The sequence below is a fragment of the Pararge aegeria genome, chromosome 4 (assembly GCF_905163445.1).
Source record: "Pararge aegeria chromosome 4, ilParAegt1.1, whole genome shotgun sequence".
Taxonomy (NCBI): Eukaryota; Metazoa; Arthropoda; class Insecta; order Lepidoptera; family Nymphalidae; genus Pararge; species Pararge aegeria.
In genome coordinates, this window is record NC_053183.1 from 8,973,295 (window position 1) to 8,991,921 (window position 18,627).

At 35.1% G+C, this 18,627-nt stretch overlaps 1 protein-coding gene across 10 annotated transcripts in view; it reads left to right on the forward strand.

The window, feature by feature from the left end:
* Window positions 1-18,627, forward strand: part of LOC120623371 (guanine nucleotide-releasing factor 2) — a 61,645-nt gene that overhangs the window by 29,686 nt on the left and 13,332 nt on the right. For 6 of the 10 annotated variants that reach the window (XM_039889365.1, XM_039889363.1, XM_039889364.1 and 3 more), the window contains 16 exons: window positions 117-225; window positions 1,426-1,534; window positions 3,141-3,455; window positions 4,131-4,272; window positions 4,907-4,987; window positions 6,401-6,531; window positions 7,305-7,401; window positions 8,440-8,547; window positions 9,445-9,555; window positions 11,245-11,355; window positions 11,894-11,991; window positions 14,421-14,444; window positions 15,893-16,010; window positions 16,888-16,992; window positions 17,769-17,868; window positions 18,116-18,211. In XM_039889365.1, coding sequence (XP_039745299.1) covers window positions 117-225; window positions 1,426-1,534; window positions 3,141-3,455; window positions 4,131-4,272; window positions 4,907-4,987; window positions 6,401-6,531; window positions 7,305-7,401; window positions 8,440-8,547; window positions 9,445-9,555; window positions 11,245-11,355; window positions 11,894-11,991; window positions 14,421-14,444; window positions 15,893-16,010; window positions 16,888-16,992; window positions 17,769-17,868; window positions 18,116-18,211 — 1,855 coding nt within the window. The remainder of the gene's footprint in view (window positions 1-116; window positions 226-1,425; window positions 1,535-3,140; window positions 3,456-4,130; window positions 4,273-4,906; window positions 4,988-6,400; window positions 6,532-7,304; window positions 7,402-8,439; window positions 8,548-9,444; window positions 9,556-11,244; window positions 11,356-11,893; window positions 11,992-14,420; window positions 14,445-15,892; window positions 16,011-16,887; window positions 16,993-17,768; window positions 17,869-18,115; window positions 18,212-18,627) is intronic. The other 4 variants (XM_039889366.1, XM_039889367.1, XM_039889368.1 and 1 more) reach the window with 3 other exon arrangements.

The following is an 18,627-nucleotide window of genomic DNA, read 5'->3' on the forward strand; positions in this document are numbered from 1 at the left end:
TGATGACTTTTCTGGCGCAGCAATGAGCGCTCCGGTTTTAAGTGGGAGGTCCCGTGTTCGACCGCGGCAGGGGCTAAGCGATTTAGCCGTAATAACAGATTTTTTTTCTAATGCAGATCGCACTCCCCACTTAGTCCGAAGCCACGGAACATGGGGGCGAAAACTGTTACAGCGGAGGAAGGTGAAATTACGCCTGCGAAGGAGCTCGAACGGCTAGTCAAAGAGGTTTGAATACTATTTTAGTGTCTGTGCGACATAAAAAGTCCTATCTGAATACGAGGCGTAGCTAACTGCGCAGTGTATTAAAACCGCGGGAGTAGTCTTCACCTGCGCAAAGTGCCATGTTTAGACTTGATTATTTATTTTGCGATTACTATATCAAAATCATGTGAGAAAGAATGCTGTATGAGTTTGTTTGTTTTGTCAAAGTAGACCACAAATTTTCTCGCTGTTCTCAGTTGCACAATATGGCTTACTTTTTAATTTAAGCTTATTTAAAATTTATTTTGGTTAAGACTTGTGTACAGTAAGCAATCCAAGTTTGCGGGGCTGAAATAAATATCTTATATTTTTTTTATTAATTCAATGGTGATTTACATATAATGATCTATACCCCATAAAATGTTTGCTTTCGAGTATAGTAGTAATCAAAATCAAATATATCCAAATTTCATGTTTAAGGGTCGTAAAATCTTATTTTACCGATTTTTATTTTTTAAATAACACTGGCTTTCGAAGCATAGGAGTGCTTTATGTGTCAGAGCTCGTCCGGGGAAGTATTACCGCCATGATTTTTCTGCCGGAAAGCAGTACTGTTGCATTATGTGTACCAGTCTGAACGTTCAGATTTCCGGTGTAACTACAGGCACATGAGCGGGACACAAGCGGGACCAAGGATGTGTTCCTGGCATGCCCTGCAAAGTGTTGGTTTGTTTATAAGTAATAATTATTTATTTTCCATGTTGTGGATTTGATGTGGGGCCCATCTGCTTGGTCCGTCAATTAACACCTACTATAAAAAAATGCAAATAAGAAAGTTCCATTTTACTCTGACTGAATGTCTTCCGATGCTAAAAAATATATTAGTTAGTGGCAGGTACAAGGGTTTTTTTTTGTTCCACTTCAACTTACAAGTTAGCCCTTGACTGCAATCTCACCTGTGGTTGGTGGTAGCGGCCTAGATGACAGATTGTTAGGGACTATGGTGGTCATAGCCGTAATTGGTTACTACGCGACATTGCATCGGAACACTATCGGTAGGGTGGTAACTAGCCACGGCCAAAGCCAGACCAGAGAAAATTCAGAAATTATAAATTCCCAAATTGCCCCTCCCGAGAATCGAACCCGGGACCTCGTACTTAAAGGGAGCGTTAAAGGGAGCCAGGGAGGTCGTCAAACATTATTATATATTATTACGTGTTCCAGGTCACATTCGGCTTAAAACATTTCTCCGATGTCATCACAAAGAGGAAACTGGAAATGTTGCCGGACAACGGCACTATTGTATTCGAATCGATCGCGAACATACACAAAGGTAAATTCATTATGCAATTCTTATCGGGGCGCCATCAATACGCGTGTTTTATTGTGGCGATGCCGAAATGGGTATTGTTTCATACCTCTCTGCATTTTAATATGTTTGGGTTCAATGCTACATGCTAATAAGTTACAGAATAAACAATACTGCTCAAAAATTGTTCTTTTTTTCATCCACTACAAGTTAGCCCTAATCTGCAATCTTAGCTGGTCGTAAGGCATGATGATGTCAAAGATGGTAGCGGGCTGATCTGTTAGGGGTATGGCAATTAAATTAAACCATAACCAAAACGCCTAATCAGTTTCAACGAGACACCGTGCAGGAATGGTAAATCGCTTGGCAGCACGTCTTTGTTGTTTAGTTAGTGTGTCTTAATAGCTAAGACCACATCGCTCACCATTGCGCCAGGGGAGGTCGTCTAAAAAAAAAAAAAGGGAATAATTTGTCTGTCCGCTGCTTTAACATGGTACTCAGTTCGTTGGTATGCTTTTATGCTTTTCTTAAAAACAGTCGTGATAACTGCCTCACTAATTGATCAATTAACAAAAATAGATAAAGTTGAGATAAATGTATCGAGTTTGGTATCAAATTAAATTAGTCATACTTTAGATTCCGAAAAAATAATATACTTTATAAACGGCGTTACTATTGTGTCCAATAATTTAAACTCCATCGTCGTAATCAACGCAACACTGGCCCGCAATTATAGGGCGCGGGTTTTCTCCCAGAATTGAGGGGTTTTGGCCGTAATCCCCCACGATGGCCAAGTGAGGATTGTTATACCATCTATAAACTCCATACCAACACAATTGTAACAAATCAATTTATCAGTAATATTTAAAAATTAAGTATTATATCAGTTCATTAAAAGCTTTAATCAATGCTGTACTAGATATGACAGCATAGGAATTTTTAGCATATCTATGTTGATATTCTCGCATTTTTAGGTACTTGACTGAAAGTATCTTTCAATGTCTTTTAATCTAAATATGCTTTTAAAATCTACAAATTTGCAAATGAGATAAACAAATATGTATTTATACTTTGTATTAATATTTAAATTCATATTGAAGTGTGTTCAGATTCTATGAATGCATATTTCCATGAAAATACATTTCTAGATATAAAATTGTAGCAGGAAAAGGGTCTGATTTTTTGGGTTTTCTAATGTCCGAGTGTTTAAAATTTTGATAACAACTTTTAATAAGTAAGTCCTAACGCATAATAAGATATTCCTGCATTTTATTTCTCACGAACACATGTGCCTTTCTTCTAGCAAACTAACAAAATTTTGGGCCTTGAGTGAGAACTTATTATTATCGGACATTTTGACTTATCTACTATATTATCGATCTAAGGTTAAGATACACTATAATTATATAAACTATTTTTTAATTCCACTCAACATAACAAATTGAATACCTAATCATTGTCTACAAATGCTTTAAGTAGGTTGAAAAGGCCGTTGGTTTTAAGGCGATTAAAAAGTCGAGATACGAATACAGAAAGGAATCTTCGGTTTTATCTTTATATAAGGGTAGTTGTCAGGTTTTGTAGGTAGGGGCAGTAGTTTTGTTTTTAACTGTATTGTTATTATTTACAGCCATCAAACCATACTGCAGCCGGTCCCCAGCGTTAATGAGCGCCGTCAAGAGGCTATGCACAGCGTTAGCAATGCTAATACGCTTATGCGATGAAGTAACCGTAGTCAGTTTGCGGGGAGACGCCGACGATTCAGAGATAGAAGTGTCAACTGCGGCTTTATCGCCCGAGCATGTGAGCTCGGTTGTGAAGGCTGTGACGTCAGCGGTAGAGGAAGTAGCAGGTCTCGCTCAGCAGCATATGACCAGACCGGCGTTGTCACCGCGGTCCGCGCTCGTGTCTCCAAGAGCGTCCACACAACGGAATTCCTTACCTGGTATGAATAATTGAATGCAAGATTTTCGTTAGCGCGTTACAATTAACTTTATAATGAAGGCTTAAAATACGCGACACGAGATGATATTATGTCTACCCTTTATCTCATCTTGTCTTATAGAAATAGAACTGTAGTTTTATGAGAAGTTTCCTGAGTAAATTTGACTATAAATCTGCTTTATTGACACTGTCAGCGCTCGTCAAGGAAAGGGTTTACTCAGAAGTATTCCCTACTTATATAAAATTAAAAAATTAAAAATTGATTTATTTCAATTAGGCCCAGTCTATTAGCCTTTTTTAAACGTCAAGTCAGTCTGTTTGTAGCGACTCTACCACCGATTCGGAAGGAAGCTTCTACTGAGAAGAGCCGGCAAAAAACTCAGCAGATTGCTCTTTTCCAACACCATTTTATTAGTTCAGTTAAATAAAAGAATATAAGAAATATCACTTGCTGCAGCGGTGAAGGAAAACATTGCGAGGAAACCTGCATGCCTGAGAGTATCCCATAATGATTTCAAAGGCGAGTGGAAATTATCAATATACACTGGGCCAGCATGGTGGACTAAATCCTTAACCCATTCAAAATTCTGGGAGAAGACCCATGCCCTGTGGTGGGCCGGTAATGGGTTGGTGTGTGGTGATGATGGATAAAAGATGTTAACTTTACTTGTTGCAGATATTCCTCTCACTCCCAAGGAACTGTCACAGTTAACAGGCGAGCCGGGCATGGAGTCCAGCGGCGTACGCGCGTCTCACTCCTCCGAGTCCATACTGGATGCCCCAGACTCGCCGCCACCAAAACCTGCGAGGCCTAACCGGTGAGTGTGTACCTGTCTTATATTTTATTTGTTTATTTTATATTTATCTATTTGCATTAGAAAACAAGACCCTTATTATAAACACATACAATAATATACACAAACTAAAAGATAGTTTAATTAGAAAAACAACATATACACTACATAGCAATCTTAAAATATATACCAAATTTTCGCTCATCTTCATTATCATTTAAATAAATTCAATCGATTGTGGTCATTAAAGTAAAAGTTGTCAAGGTTTATTAATTGAGTTCTGTTTTGGGTGGTAAAAATGAATAGTAAAATATTCAACGCTATCACAAGAAATAAATAATTAATTCTATCTTATAGTAAAAATTCTAAATTTATTAGCCGTGAGTTACCGATTTCAAAGTCGATTTTAAATCTTTGTAATTCCGAATCAGCGCTTTCGAAAGATGCCGCTTAGCACCATTCATAAATTTGAATTCGTTATTAATTGCCTGTATTTTCGTTTTCTATAATACAACATTTTGTAAACCGGAGAAACCGGCAAATATAACCATGATAATTAATTAGTATGTCAACGACCTTGACTCTGCGTTTACAATTTCACTTTTCTCTGTATAATTTGTTATCAGGTTTTGTCGGTATAAGTGAAAGTTTGTTGCAGGAAAATCGAGTTGGCCCCGCCTTTGCCGCCAAAGCGCAAGTCTGCTAATGAGAACTCCTTATTGGGACTGTCCATAGACAGGTTAGGTATAATTATTGTTAATAACATATTATGATAATTAATATAATTCGTTTTTATTACTACTTTCCTCCTCCGTTTATGTAATGCGATATTACTACTCAACCATATAAGTATTGCTGACATATTACGACTGGATATAACTATAAAATCATTCATAATTGGATTCATTCATTATTCAGTCAAATGGCTAGAACATGTTTCTACCCGATGCCTTGTAAAATTGTAACGAGTGTTTTCGGTTCTAATCAAAGCTTAAATTTCTAAATAGTAATTAATATTGTGATTATTAATTTATTTGCGCCCAGAATTACGACTTATTTAATTTTTCTTTTCGAATGTAGGTTCATTAACGTGCACACTCATTTATCCTATGTTTTTTTAACCAATTTGCGCGATTTTTTTATTCAATAATAGTTCTCAAAAAATTTCTTATATTAATGTCATAATAGTTCTTATTAATAATAAATATTTTCTGTAAACGATGTCTTATATAAATAATCGTTTTAATTTACAATTTGTACAATGTAGTGGTTTATAAAGTTTATATAAATTATAAAACATTTACTTTTGCTTATACTCTAGCCACATTGGGAAAATAATGTTAACAAACCCAAAACGACAAGCATAATCTTTATCATAATCTTTTTTCGTCGAGACAACACTATGTACTTATTTATACTAAGTATTATCTATATACATTTAGATTTTTATACCCTGATTTTAACAGCGGTAATTTCTTGAATTTATTGAAATTAAGATTTCTATTATAATATTTAATTTTATACGAGCAATCATTTATTCCAATCTCAGCCTATTACGTCGAATTGTTGGGAACGTCTTACTTCCTCTGTCATAAGAGAGGGGGCTTTAGGAGAGCAACGACCCATAAAGCGTGTTTCAATGCGGTTTGGTGGACTTAAACGAAACCGACGGTTTAAAGTGCCTTCCGAAGAACGGGGGTTTTCTACCACCGCGCTAGTATATAGAATTCTTCAGCAGAGAAACCCAATATGTATGCCATTTGATATCGGCTTTAAGTTGATTTTGGTTTCTGGTTTGTTCACTTATGTGACTGCGACTATAATCGCAGCAGAATTAGGAAATGTTAACACGTAAATATATTCATTAAACTAAAAGTTACATATTTATAATATTAATATAAAACTTTTTTACTATGCTCTGCCGATTAGTGGCACGAGCTTCCTAACTTAGGTCTTATATTTAATTCCGATAGGAAGCGTGATAAAAAAGGTGTTGCATCACAATTCAAAGCTAGGCGTCGGAATCCACTGCGCCAACGAAACTTGAAAGTCATGCACTACGAACGCTTGTTGATTAGCAGGGATGCTATTGCTATCCCGCGGATATGTTTACGTTATAATTCTGATTATATATTTTTTTATTATGTTGCAGATTATCCCTGCAGTCACACAGCAGCGGCTCTCTAGATTCAATGCTCAACGTGTCAAATGACGAGGATCGGAACGCGCACGATTCTATGAACCATGAAGTTTTCGTGACTGCTCCTAATTCTGATTTAGTTGGTATGTTATTTTTTTTGTTCTTAATATTCCCATATAAGTTAGATCTAAAATGCAATCTCTCCTCGTGGTAAGTTGTGATGCGGTGAGGGCCAACCTGGTAGGTGTATGGCATTTGTATTAATTCCATAACCTTAATCGGCTTATACGCGGCATCATACCGGAATGTTAAATAGCTTGGAGGCACATCTTTGTCAGTGGGGTATTAACTAGCTACAGCCGAAGCCTCCCACACACAAATTTACAAATTGTATGTAGCTTGCAATTATTTTAAACTGATGATTTTTGTTCTGAAGGATACATGTTATTAGCGGACGTTTTATCAGAATTCGTATCTATAAAAAACTACGATATGTTTTACATGCCATCTAATATTCTCCTTTTTTAAAATAAATATGATCGTTTAGTTTATATTTAACGCTAGCAATAGGTTTGGTTTTCCGAATACTTTTTATTTATTTATACATAACATTAAGCATTACACACCTTGTATGCTTAATTCCTACATATTGAAAAGACCGACAAAAATTTAAAAAGTTGGGAGACTCTGAAACATGAACTGAATCCCTAAATTCAGTTTTAGTTAACAAATCGATGACACCCTTGATGAATTTAAGTATATGTACTTAAAAATTAAATAAAGTTTCAAGCTACTGTGAAATTTGACCAAACTGAGCTACATGTTTTGATATTAGCCCTATAATAGCCTTTAGTCCTTCGCTTTTAGCTTTAGGCCAAATGACGTATAATTGAATGGCTTATTTTTCCTTTTACAGGTATTTGCAGTTGCAACAATATTAATGAAATGCGAACGTCCGTCGAATCGCACGACTCGCATATGAACAATATACATGGACATAATAATCACAATCGGTTAGTATAACAAATCTATTGAAGTCACTCAAACACAGGCTTTTAAGTGGATTTACAAAAAAAAACTGACAGTCATGGGTTATCATATTTACTCAACTCGTTTAACTCGGTAGATAGCAGAAAATTATTGTTTAAATAAATCCGAAGTTTGCTTTAGGATTTTAATCTTAGACTTTCGTTAGAACTGTCTGAAGACTATTTGCTAATTTGATTATTTGATGGTATTGTACGTAAGCCGGTATAATGCTTCGATGCACCTGTTATAACGGGCCAGCGATTACATCGGTGGATATCGAGCGTCACTTCAATATTGTAAAGCGTGACCGCCACCGTATTGACGGTTGTGGTCGGTGGCCCGTTTCCACTGAGCCTAAGAAAAACTGGACCCAAAACAGTATAAATTTACAGCTTGCTTGCAGTTGCATAGACGATTAAAAGAGGCGTTAAAAACGAAATAAGTCAATTTTAACATTTAGTGATAATGACTGAATGTTAACGTCACAAATTTAGAGTTAAGGTTACAATGTGATAGCAAACTATTCCTTTTTATTTGAAGGCTATGAATATAATTCGCAATTGACTTTTGCGAATCCTTTTTTCTTAATTTACTGTCTTGTTTCTATTTAAATTTAATCGGAATTAAATTCAGTGACTGGTAGCCAAGTTGCCGTTGCACTAAACTCTTGATTTGACAGCGGCAGGTAGTAAACTCAACGAATAATGTGTGTAAATGACACTTAATATAAGAATTATATGTTCGCAATCGCAAAAACATTTTGGAATATCAAAACAATAAAAACCTGTCTGGGTCAAGCTTTACATTAATAATGACGTCAAAGTAAATTGAATCCTATATATCGCGCCTTAGAGTCGCTTATCTTGCTAGCTCTGCCCAGAAAGCTCCATACACTTGCAACTGATATGAAAGTTACTGAATATAGTGGATGGTGGGGGGTCCCATATTTAAAAACTTATGAAAATGAAATAAAAAAATAAATTATTTAAACCCTGAAATTAAACCCTATTTTTTATTTCAAGCTTCTCTAACGAGTCCGGCTTCGTATCCGTGGGCCATAGTGAAATATCCACGGAACACTGTTTCACTTCGACCTTCGCCGCGCATCACTACTCGAGTCATACGGACAGGTGACAATTGCTCCACTACACTCAACTATTTTGTTTCACCTTTGGTTTTGTTTGTTGTACACTCACTGATTGTTTGCATTGTTACATTTTTCTAAACACGTTTGAGGTAGTCGATTTGGCACGAAATCATTTACGTGTGTCTAAATCACGTCAAGTGAAAAGAAAGCTCTTACTGGAACCTGTTTGTAGATAACCTGTTAAATATACACGAAATGCAATTTGCGACGTAAACTTAAAGAACCTTTAAACGTCACAAAGGTTTAACGGAGTGAAAATTCGAATAGTCGGCGATTTAGGTGTACGGCAAGAAATTAATCAACGATACGGTATCTCAAAATGAGCCACTACAGGAGAGTCGAAGTTAAACCGTACTATTAAAATATTTTTCTGCGATAATCCTCCGAAAAATATTATAATCCTAGGATTTTGAATTTGGAAATTAATGTCTTAAATCCCTTTTGATATGGCGTGCTGATTCAATTGCATCTTATGATCGATGTTTAGTTCGATTTATTGGATATACTATATCTTATATACTTGCGGGGAGTCCACGCCTACGGCGGAATCCCCAGAATAGCCGGGGGAGAATATTATATCAGTCAATAACGTCTTCGTAACTTATTCTTTCATAGAATAAATGTCTCATCGACTTATGAAAATACGCACTCAACATGCAGGGAAGCTGGGAAGGGTGGGATCAATTAGATTATTAAGACATGACGCGATTATTAAAAAATTAATAATAAACGTGTTTTTTTTTTATTTATTGATTAAAGATATTTTTCACGTCAAAGCGTTTCAAATCGAATGCCTCACCGTGTAACACAATAACTTATGTTCACCTTTCATTCACTCCATTTGATTGTTTGTCGTCATGCTTCCCATTATTGTTTGCAGTACTTTTGAAAGTACAGAGTATGTGAGCGAAATGAAGTGCTCTCTGCAGAGTGTTGAGAGCCGCATGAATATGTTCAGTGTCAACACTGTGACCAACTCGCACAACACAAAGTGAGTGTCCAAAGTTTTCGCACTTAGTATATACGTGTTACGGGACATAGTTACGTGTTCAGCTAAGGCCAAACTAAGGCAGTAGTAGTAAAGCTTTTTGTGACGGAGCTCGTCCGGGAAAATACTGTCGCCTTGCTTATTTCTGCCGCCAAGTCACATGAGAGTTAACACCTACGCCTCATGTGTGACACTTTGTAGGATGTGTGCATTGCATGCCCAGCGAAGTGTTGCTCTGTTCATATGTGATGGTTATCAGCTTACTATCAGGCGGGCAATCTGTTTAGTCCATCAATTTTTATTTAAAAAAATAATTAATTCGTGTCTGCGGTGGCGTGAAAATTTATGACCGATCACAAGGCGAGCAATGATCTGTGATTGATTCCATTTAGAATGCATTATTGCATGCTACCGCAGCCGCAAGTTAAACGCCTTAATTTGACCTTCGCTTCAAGTATGTTTTCTATCTATAACTATGATATTCTCCTGATTATATGTTACAGCTTGGAAAAATAAATTTGCCTTGAAGTTCTCTTGACTAAATTTAATAAGTTGTTTTTTTAAAATAAATAAATATACTACGACAATACACTCACCGCCATCTAGCCCCAAAGTATGCGTAGCTTGTGTTATGGGTGCTATGATGATAGATGATTTTTTTTTTTTTTCATTTGAATGATTAATTTAAAGAACTTGCATATTTTTATTCAATTATAGACTTCCTAATAACATCTAGAGGATGTTTCTTGAAAAACTTAAAACTTTAACTGAATGTTAACTATAATACTAAAGATAACACGAAGCAATACACAAAATAGATAGTCTGAAAATTAATTGCTCTAAACTAGGTTCTTAATACAGTATTGAGATTTAAATTTACAGAAGAATGCCACAAGTCTCAATATCTTTGCAATAGGAAAGTAAAAATAGATTACAGTATTTAGTAGAAAAAGTGCAATTATTCCACTGTCACTAATAATTTTGATCTGTCACTTATTGCATGTTTTGATTTGTGTTTAGATTTCATTTTTCTCAACAGTTTTTTAATACAATAAATTTAAATAAACTGGTTGCAATTTGAATTTATGAATTAGTCGAACTTTCGTACTCGAACGAAGAAAGTTTAGCCCACGACAAGTCGACATTGCAATGTTTACAAAAATATTCAGAATAATTTAAGTAAAAACAAAGTAAGCCAGATTTAATTTTTAAAGACCTTCCTGGCGCAGTGGTGCGCGCTGAGGATTTAAGTAGAAGGTCCGTGTTCGAAGGCCGGGACTAGGTTCCACCGCACCGACAAAGACTTGCTACCAAGCGATCCAGCGATCCAGTATTATGTCGCTTAGAAACCCATTAATGGTTTAGTATAACTGCCATACCCCCTAACAGTTTAGCCGCTGCATCATCACTTATCACCAGGTGAGATTGCAGTCGAGGGCTAACTTGTAGTGGAATTAAAAAAATATAAAGGCTAGCTGCACTAAGATTAAAACGCCGTGTTTGTGATACCCGCGACCCATTTCCCGCGTCAACTCTCGCGACTTGTCGCGAATTGTATATTATAAAATACTGTAAGCATATTTATGAGATGGTGGCAGTTCAGTCTAGTTTTTAAACAAAAATCAGTTTGTTAATTGTATGTTTAATGTCTGAAGTGCCCGAACAAGCACTAATAGAATTTGGTCGTGACAGGTTGGCAAGCATCACATCAGACGAAAGTGAGACACCGCCCGAACTGCCCGCCAAAACGCGTCGCAACATACGCGCTGACATGCAACAGTTCTTCCCTAATGTCGAAATCAGGTAAGTAAAAAGTGTAGGACCCGTAACTAAACTATCAGTATCGTATTATTCCAGTACTAAAGACAGATTAGAATATAAAATACAACACGTATTTTATATTCATTAAGTCTTCTTCCAAATTGATTATTCAAATCTTAACGTAAGCGATTGCTGGCGGAAATGAAGACAAACTAATCATTTAATTTTAATTTATCCTTTTTATAAACAAGTTAAAACTGCCCCAAGACATTACAAGTGGACTTCTAGATTCTTGCGATCTAAATTTCTCGCATATTTGAAGACCCGGTCAAGAGAGATCTTTCTCTTATGCTTAAATTAAGCATGTTTTTAAGGAACTTTTTAAGGAACACATTGTATACCAAACCTAATAGGCTAAACAAATGCTAGATGGAAAACTTCTGTTCATGGAGGCACCCGGAATTAGTTGGTTATTTTAGATAAGTGGCGATCACAATAGATTGATAACTGTAGATTTACCTACCCGAAGCAGAATTTTAGTGCAAAGAAAAGCTTTTCAAAAGTTATAACTTGTATACAGGAAGACGCCGCCATTCTCTATACACGACGCGCGTCCACATACGCTGGCCGAACACAACCATCAGCGTCCGCCGCCGCTGCCGCTCAAGAAGAAACACAGTCAGTATCTATTCTTACTCTATAATGTCTCTTCCTACAATCGATTAGGTATTAATGTATACGGGAATATCATGGCCATTGGTGTCTCAATGAGTTTACACTCCAAAACTTTTAATTTTAGAGAATCTTGTGGGTCGCTTACTTCCCAGTGACTTGTGGCATCACGTTTGCGGAATACCCGCGATTTGTGACGTCATGATAAGTGCGTGTCCGCAACTTGCGTACGCGTCTGTTGTCTGGCGATTCCGGATTTTGTTGATTTCTTGTCTTTGGCAGTTTTCAACTTATTACGATATATGAAGCCGCTAACTAACTAACCTGTCGAAAACAATACCGCCTGGCTGTGACGGCGGGTCGCCGGGTATGGCGTGTAGATTTCTTAAAATGGAGCTTTTAGTTCACACGAAATAACAAAACGTTAGAAAACTAAACATTTTCCCTTTCAATGCTTAACAAATCCTCATGTCTATGTCTACCCAGACATGATTCGAGTTTGAGTGAAGCTCGTTATAATTAGTTATTTTAATGCATTTAGTGTCCGATGAGACTGGATACAGGGTCATCGTCGCAGATAGTCTCATACCGCTTAACTAACGTTATTAAATACCGCGTAATTACATTTACAAATCGAATGGTTTTTGAATGAACCGTTGTTTAGGTTAGTTTGGTTTCCCTGTAACTAATCACTTACGCGGTATTGTTTCAAGTTTAGAATCAGTATTATTTATTATGGGGTACAGGACTATCAACGACGTTATTACTGCACTGCGATTGCCACTGCATAAACTATACTGCACACCTAATACTATGTTCTCCATTTGTAGTTATGTCTATAATGTATTCTATACTAATACAGGTAAAGGGTTTGTTAGTTTGTATGTTACGCGCCGTTATCAGGAACTACAGTTTCGAAAAAACTTGGTTATTAAAGAAATCACAACGACTAAATGTAACGACTAAAGACAATAAAATCGTTACAACCCATAGTAAACGTTGGTGAAACCGTAATGCGAGTTCAGTCGTTTATATTATTGGTAGAAATTGTTTATTGTTTAAAAGCGTAAAATATTGATTCAATAAATTATTTGAAATAATAGGATAAGACACAAAATACAAGAGATACAAAATACAGGATCGTTTCTAAATTGACTGTCGGGCTATCTCCGTTTGATGACTATATACTGCATGCGACTTTCACTATAAATGTACACAACCTGAACGTATATTTGTTTTCCATTTCCTACCTCTATAGAGGTAACTTGAGTAAATGATGTATTTAATGTGTGTTCGGAATTTGTTAGTGAATGTTGGTATCTTCCTATATTATGTTTATATTAATGTTTGGCTGATGGGTATTTAATGCATCCAAATCATTAATTAATTGGATACAGTCCATTTATTGAACCCACACTCTTTTATATATTTTTAATATTTATATTGTAAAAATAAAAATACATACATTTGCATTCTTGCGACTACACAGGTTTACTATCAAATTTAACAATAAACATCGAATTTAATTTGCACACACACCGTGCGGATTTATCTATTATTAAGTACACACACGACTGAAAAATGTTTTGATGAACATGACTGCTTTTCAGTGTCTAGGTGTTGTTATTCATAAAAATATTCATCATTCATCTTAGGACCCATAAAACAAGCTACTCTTACTTTGGGGCTAGATGGCGATGTGTGTACTGTCTTAGTATATATAATTTTTTTTCTTGTAGCAACCAGATAAATTCGCACTGTGTAACTTATCACTTCTTTATATGCCATACCACACAGTTAACACATTATGCGTAGGAACGAGGATGATCCTGTGTCAAAGTGAAACGAGCTGTTACTGCTTACACACTATTATATATTTACGTAATAATAAAGTCGAATCAGCTATATTCCTCTTTCAAGTCGTTTTGGTATTCATTCTGGAATATTGACAGCTTCGGACCTGGTTTGTGCCTGCCGGCTTGGTTCAACCTGGCTTAGCTAACACGAATTCCCGAAAGACCTTTTGTACGTCCGCGTCGCGAACAAGTGATTTAAGTTATGTCAAAGACAAATAATAATTGCAGAGTAATTGTTATAAAATCATAAATTAACTATTTTAGTGCTTGTGCTGCGTGTTTTTTTTTAATCTCAACTAAGTGCCAGTGTCTATAAGAGCGTATTTACAAGATTGTGTGGTGTGGCATATGAACAACTTATTAATTACACAGTACGGATATATCGAAATCGTTACTGAATATATTTAATGCAGACACGCGGATCAACTTAGACAATGCAATTGTAATTCATTTTATGGTCTTGTAAGGTTGTCTGGTTCTAACAAATTGACTGTATCCTATTCCCTCGTCGTATACAAATGTTCCCTTGGGGCTCTGAAATATAACGGCATGTTTCTGTTGTGCCGGTGCGTCGGGCAGTGTTTCAAAGCGTCGCCTACAGCGGTGAGTGGATTGCATGCTCGCGTTAGCCGTTAGCCAACTACCGTCACTACTGCCCACGATTTATAGATAGCCTTTAGCGCTGTGTTGCATTCAGATAGCTTAACAGTTGTGCGATGTTAATAATGGAGTAATGTGTTATGGTTTGAAATCTCAAATAGATGTACAAAACTCGAATGTCATTCTTTAGCTGTAGACCGCGTCATAAATTGATAAACTATTTTATGACCCTGTGAACTTCGTACTACCTAAAAACGCTATTTATTGAAAGTAATCCAAAGCGGCTATTAAAGCGGCGAAATGTTTTTTTTGGTTTTTAAACAAATAAAGAAATTGGAATGATATTGATAGAAAAATTGTCGGTAATCAAAATAATATGCTGAATGAAATGCTATATTTAATAAAAATATATTATGTGATAATAAAATATATAATATTAACTTTAAAATAAATTTTCTAAAAAATCTAAAAATTATGTTTTTCCCTTATGGATATTGAGTTAAAAGAAACTTAATATTCGTGCAATCCATAAAAGTGATTATAGCGATTTAACGATCTTTATTGTTATCTATGTTGCTACTGATACTATTATTAAGACCAAAGGTTTTTATATTTTGTAATACCACCAGCCGAATGAGTTATTACTCATATCTAAACCTCATTAATGGTTTTAATTTATCTTGAATACACAATTTTAAATGTAGAATCAGAAAATAATATAGGCCATGTTTTATTCCTTTAATATAAAGATTTAAGTATGAATTAATTATATTTGTAAAACAAGTCTGAAGTGAAAGTTAAATAAATGGCCCATCATGAATAAATATGCATTAGTAAATCTTAAAAAGTCCCGAGAACCTTAAACCCTAAATAAGCCGAAGTAAGTATTTTATGTCGAAAAGATTTTTTTTTTATTAAGGAAGTTTTTCAATTGTCATTATTAGGCAAAGCATAATTTTACTACCAACATTGCCCCTAGTCAACCTGATAATGCTCTGTGCTTTTTATCGTTAAACACCGGAAGTGGCGGAGTACAGCTAATATTTGATATTCACTCTTCCATTAAGTGTCATTCTTCTCTCACAACTGCTAAGGCAGCAGGGTCTGAACGCATCCAGCATATTAACTCGTCGACTCCAAAGAAGCAGACCTATTGGAGAACTATATGTGCTATGTTAGCTTTCACGATACATTTCAGTATGATAATCACCGCTTGCTTATCACAATATGGCTTACGGCGCTTAATTATGTGTCAGTCAATAACACAAACGGAATTTCGCGTAGTTAATTCTCACCTGAGATGATGAATGTTTTTAGCGCTTAATTACGGCGCTTTTTCCGTTTCATTTGGCGGCATAGAAGTACATGTTACGCCTTTGTTCTTAGAATACGTTTTTTCAGTAGTGTATTTTTAGGCGATTGGTATATTATTTGTGTACTCCGATTTTCAGTTATGGCATACATGGAGATGTTTGGAAACTGCAGTCACACGAACGCGCATCCTCCTATAAATCTGGAAGCGCCGCCCGATATGTTTCGGCATTCCATACACACTTATAACTTAACTAGGTGAGTTTGATTTAAATACTAAGTAACTAACATTCCTATAATACATAACAAAAACTATATAATACATAAAACATAACTCTATTTTAATAATTTCTTATTGCACAAGATTATAATAACATGGCTGCATTATTAGATGACCGCTTAAGTACAATTTCGCTATTTTTAATGTATGTGGCAGTAACAGTTTGTCAAAAGTGCTGATTTTTTTTTTTATAAAATATAAAAAAAAACAGCTCTTTTGGAACAACTGGTATTTAAGATTATTTTGTTACCATTTTTACATGCAACTAAATAAATCTAAATCTATCCCGGTATATATAAACGTTTAAAAATATGCTATGATCCCGGTGATAACCTTGATTTCATAATAATTGAGTTTTAACGTATTTTTTAAACGTTTGCATAAATAATTAGGTCCAAAATTACCTTAGGAAACAAATTAAAAAAAAAATATTATACCACGCAATACCATTTACGCGGTATTGCTTCAAATGTTTTTCTCACATACTTCATATGTGCGTATTTGGGTGTTTGTAAAGATTGGTAATTTCACTTGCGCGGAATTGTTTTCTAATCGACAGCGATATGCACTTGTATTATGCCTACTCCATTCATTTATTTAAATATAACACTATTGATTCAAACTCATGCGCACAACCTGATAATATTGAATACTTGTCATTGTTTATTATTTTTCTCATTAACATGTAGATCAATGTGCGATATGAGGTTTTGTATAAAAATATATTTGGTTTTCAATTCTGTTTGATTTCCAATTCATTACTGATGTGTTAAATTGTGGTCGGTGTATTATTTAAAGTCTTAGTGTGATTTATAAATGTCTTAGTGGATGTTTTAATTAAGTGTTGTTTTTCAGTGCACAACACTCAAGCGCAGGAACTATTAGCGTGGGGCATCATCAGGTACAAAGGTCGATGGCTTCATCGTTAACTGTTCAACACCTGAGTACACCACCCCTAAGGTTCGTTTATAATTTATTAAACTTTATACCTAACAGCCGAGACTTAGCATATCTATATATATAAAAGGAAGTTGTGTTAGTTACACCATTACATAACTCAAGAACGGCTGGATCAATTTTTATGATATTTGACTTTTTGGATTTTTCTAAGTCCGGAATAGTATTAAAATATAACATTCATCAAAAAAAAATTATGCGCGGTACGAAGTTCGCCGGGACATTTATATTTTTTTAAATCCTGCGTATACTGATTTGTTTTAATTCTCCGTACTGTAGCGAATCGCAAGTTTTAATTCCGTGACATATTCCAGGATTGTTCATCTCTGTAGAAACTTTTGCCAAGGTATTAAAGGATACCTAGCTAATATCCAAAACAGATAATAAAAATAGAATCACTTTCGCATTGTATAATAATTTGAATATATATCATGGAATATAATAAAATTGGAAGTTTTTGAAAGTTGATATGGATTATAAATTTGTCTTATTATATTTGGCTCTGATAATATCTTAGTTTTATCAAAATCGGTCAAGCAGAACTTGATGTACTGCGTGACCTAAACAACGCAGGCGATGCCAATTGGTAGTGATAGCCATACTAGACTATTAATTAGTTAACCATCTGCATTCGTGGCTTTCCAATCTGTTAAGCAAACCAATTGCTAACAGGTTTAAATGTTAGACCAGTATGCGCAGGCGCACCTGTACAAGTCAAGTATGTATGGCTTCAGGTCTAGTGCGGACGTTTTTCAAACATGAAGTTATTATTTCCACAGTGGTTCAGAAGACAGCGTGAGTATGAAAACTTCGAGTAGAACTAGTCCCGTACCTCCTGAACCTCCAGCGCTACCACCAAAGATCAATAAAAGTAAACAGGTAACTTTTTTTTTTTAATTAACGACAGTTTTGTATTCGACCGCAATATCTAGACACTATTGTAGGCTGAATGGAAGTAAACCTTCGTTTTGTAATGACTAAATTTAAAATTATTTTATTATTTTATTTCAAATTATAATTGTAATATGTTAAACATTTTGTTTCTTTTTGAATAAATTTAACAAATTTATACACGCTAAATATACATGAATAACTTGTAAAGAATTTATATGGTTTTTTTTGCTAGATTTCAATGAATTCGAGCAACGAACTACTCCCCCCACCCTCCCCGCGGCCTTCGTCTCATAATAGTTCGGCGGATGAGTCTATGTTAAACAATGTGGTATGTAAACAAACTTGTTAATTGCAATTATTTGATCTTTGCGTTAATCGGTTTATGTTAATTAATATTGGATTCTTATTTCTTATTAGCTCAGTAACAGACGTTGTATTCAGTATGCATTATTACTAAAATATTTCTTGTATTTATATAAAAGAATATGAATATTTACAATCTTATTCTTTAGTATCTATCCAGGAAACCTTTTAAGTTTGTTTAGTCTTTTTTGCATTCTGAATTTCATTTTATTAATAAACCCTTGGTAGTCCGCATTTGAGTATTTTTTTTAAATTAGTAATCGGCGTTGTATTAAGTTGCATTAAGTTGCATTATTATTGAATTAAGTATTTCTTGTATTTGCAAAACGACTGAATATTTACAAATTTTAATAATCTTATTCTTTAGTACCTTTAAAGGAA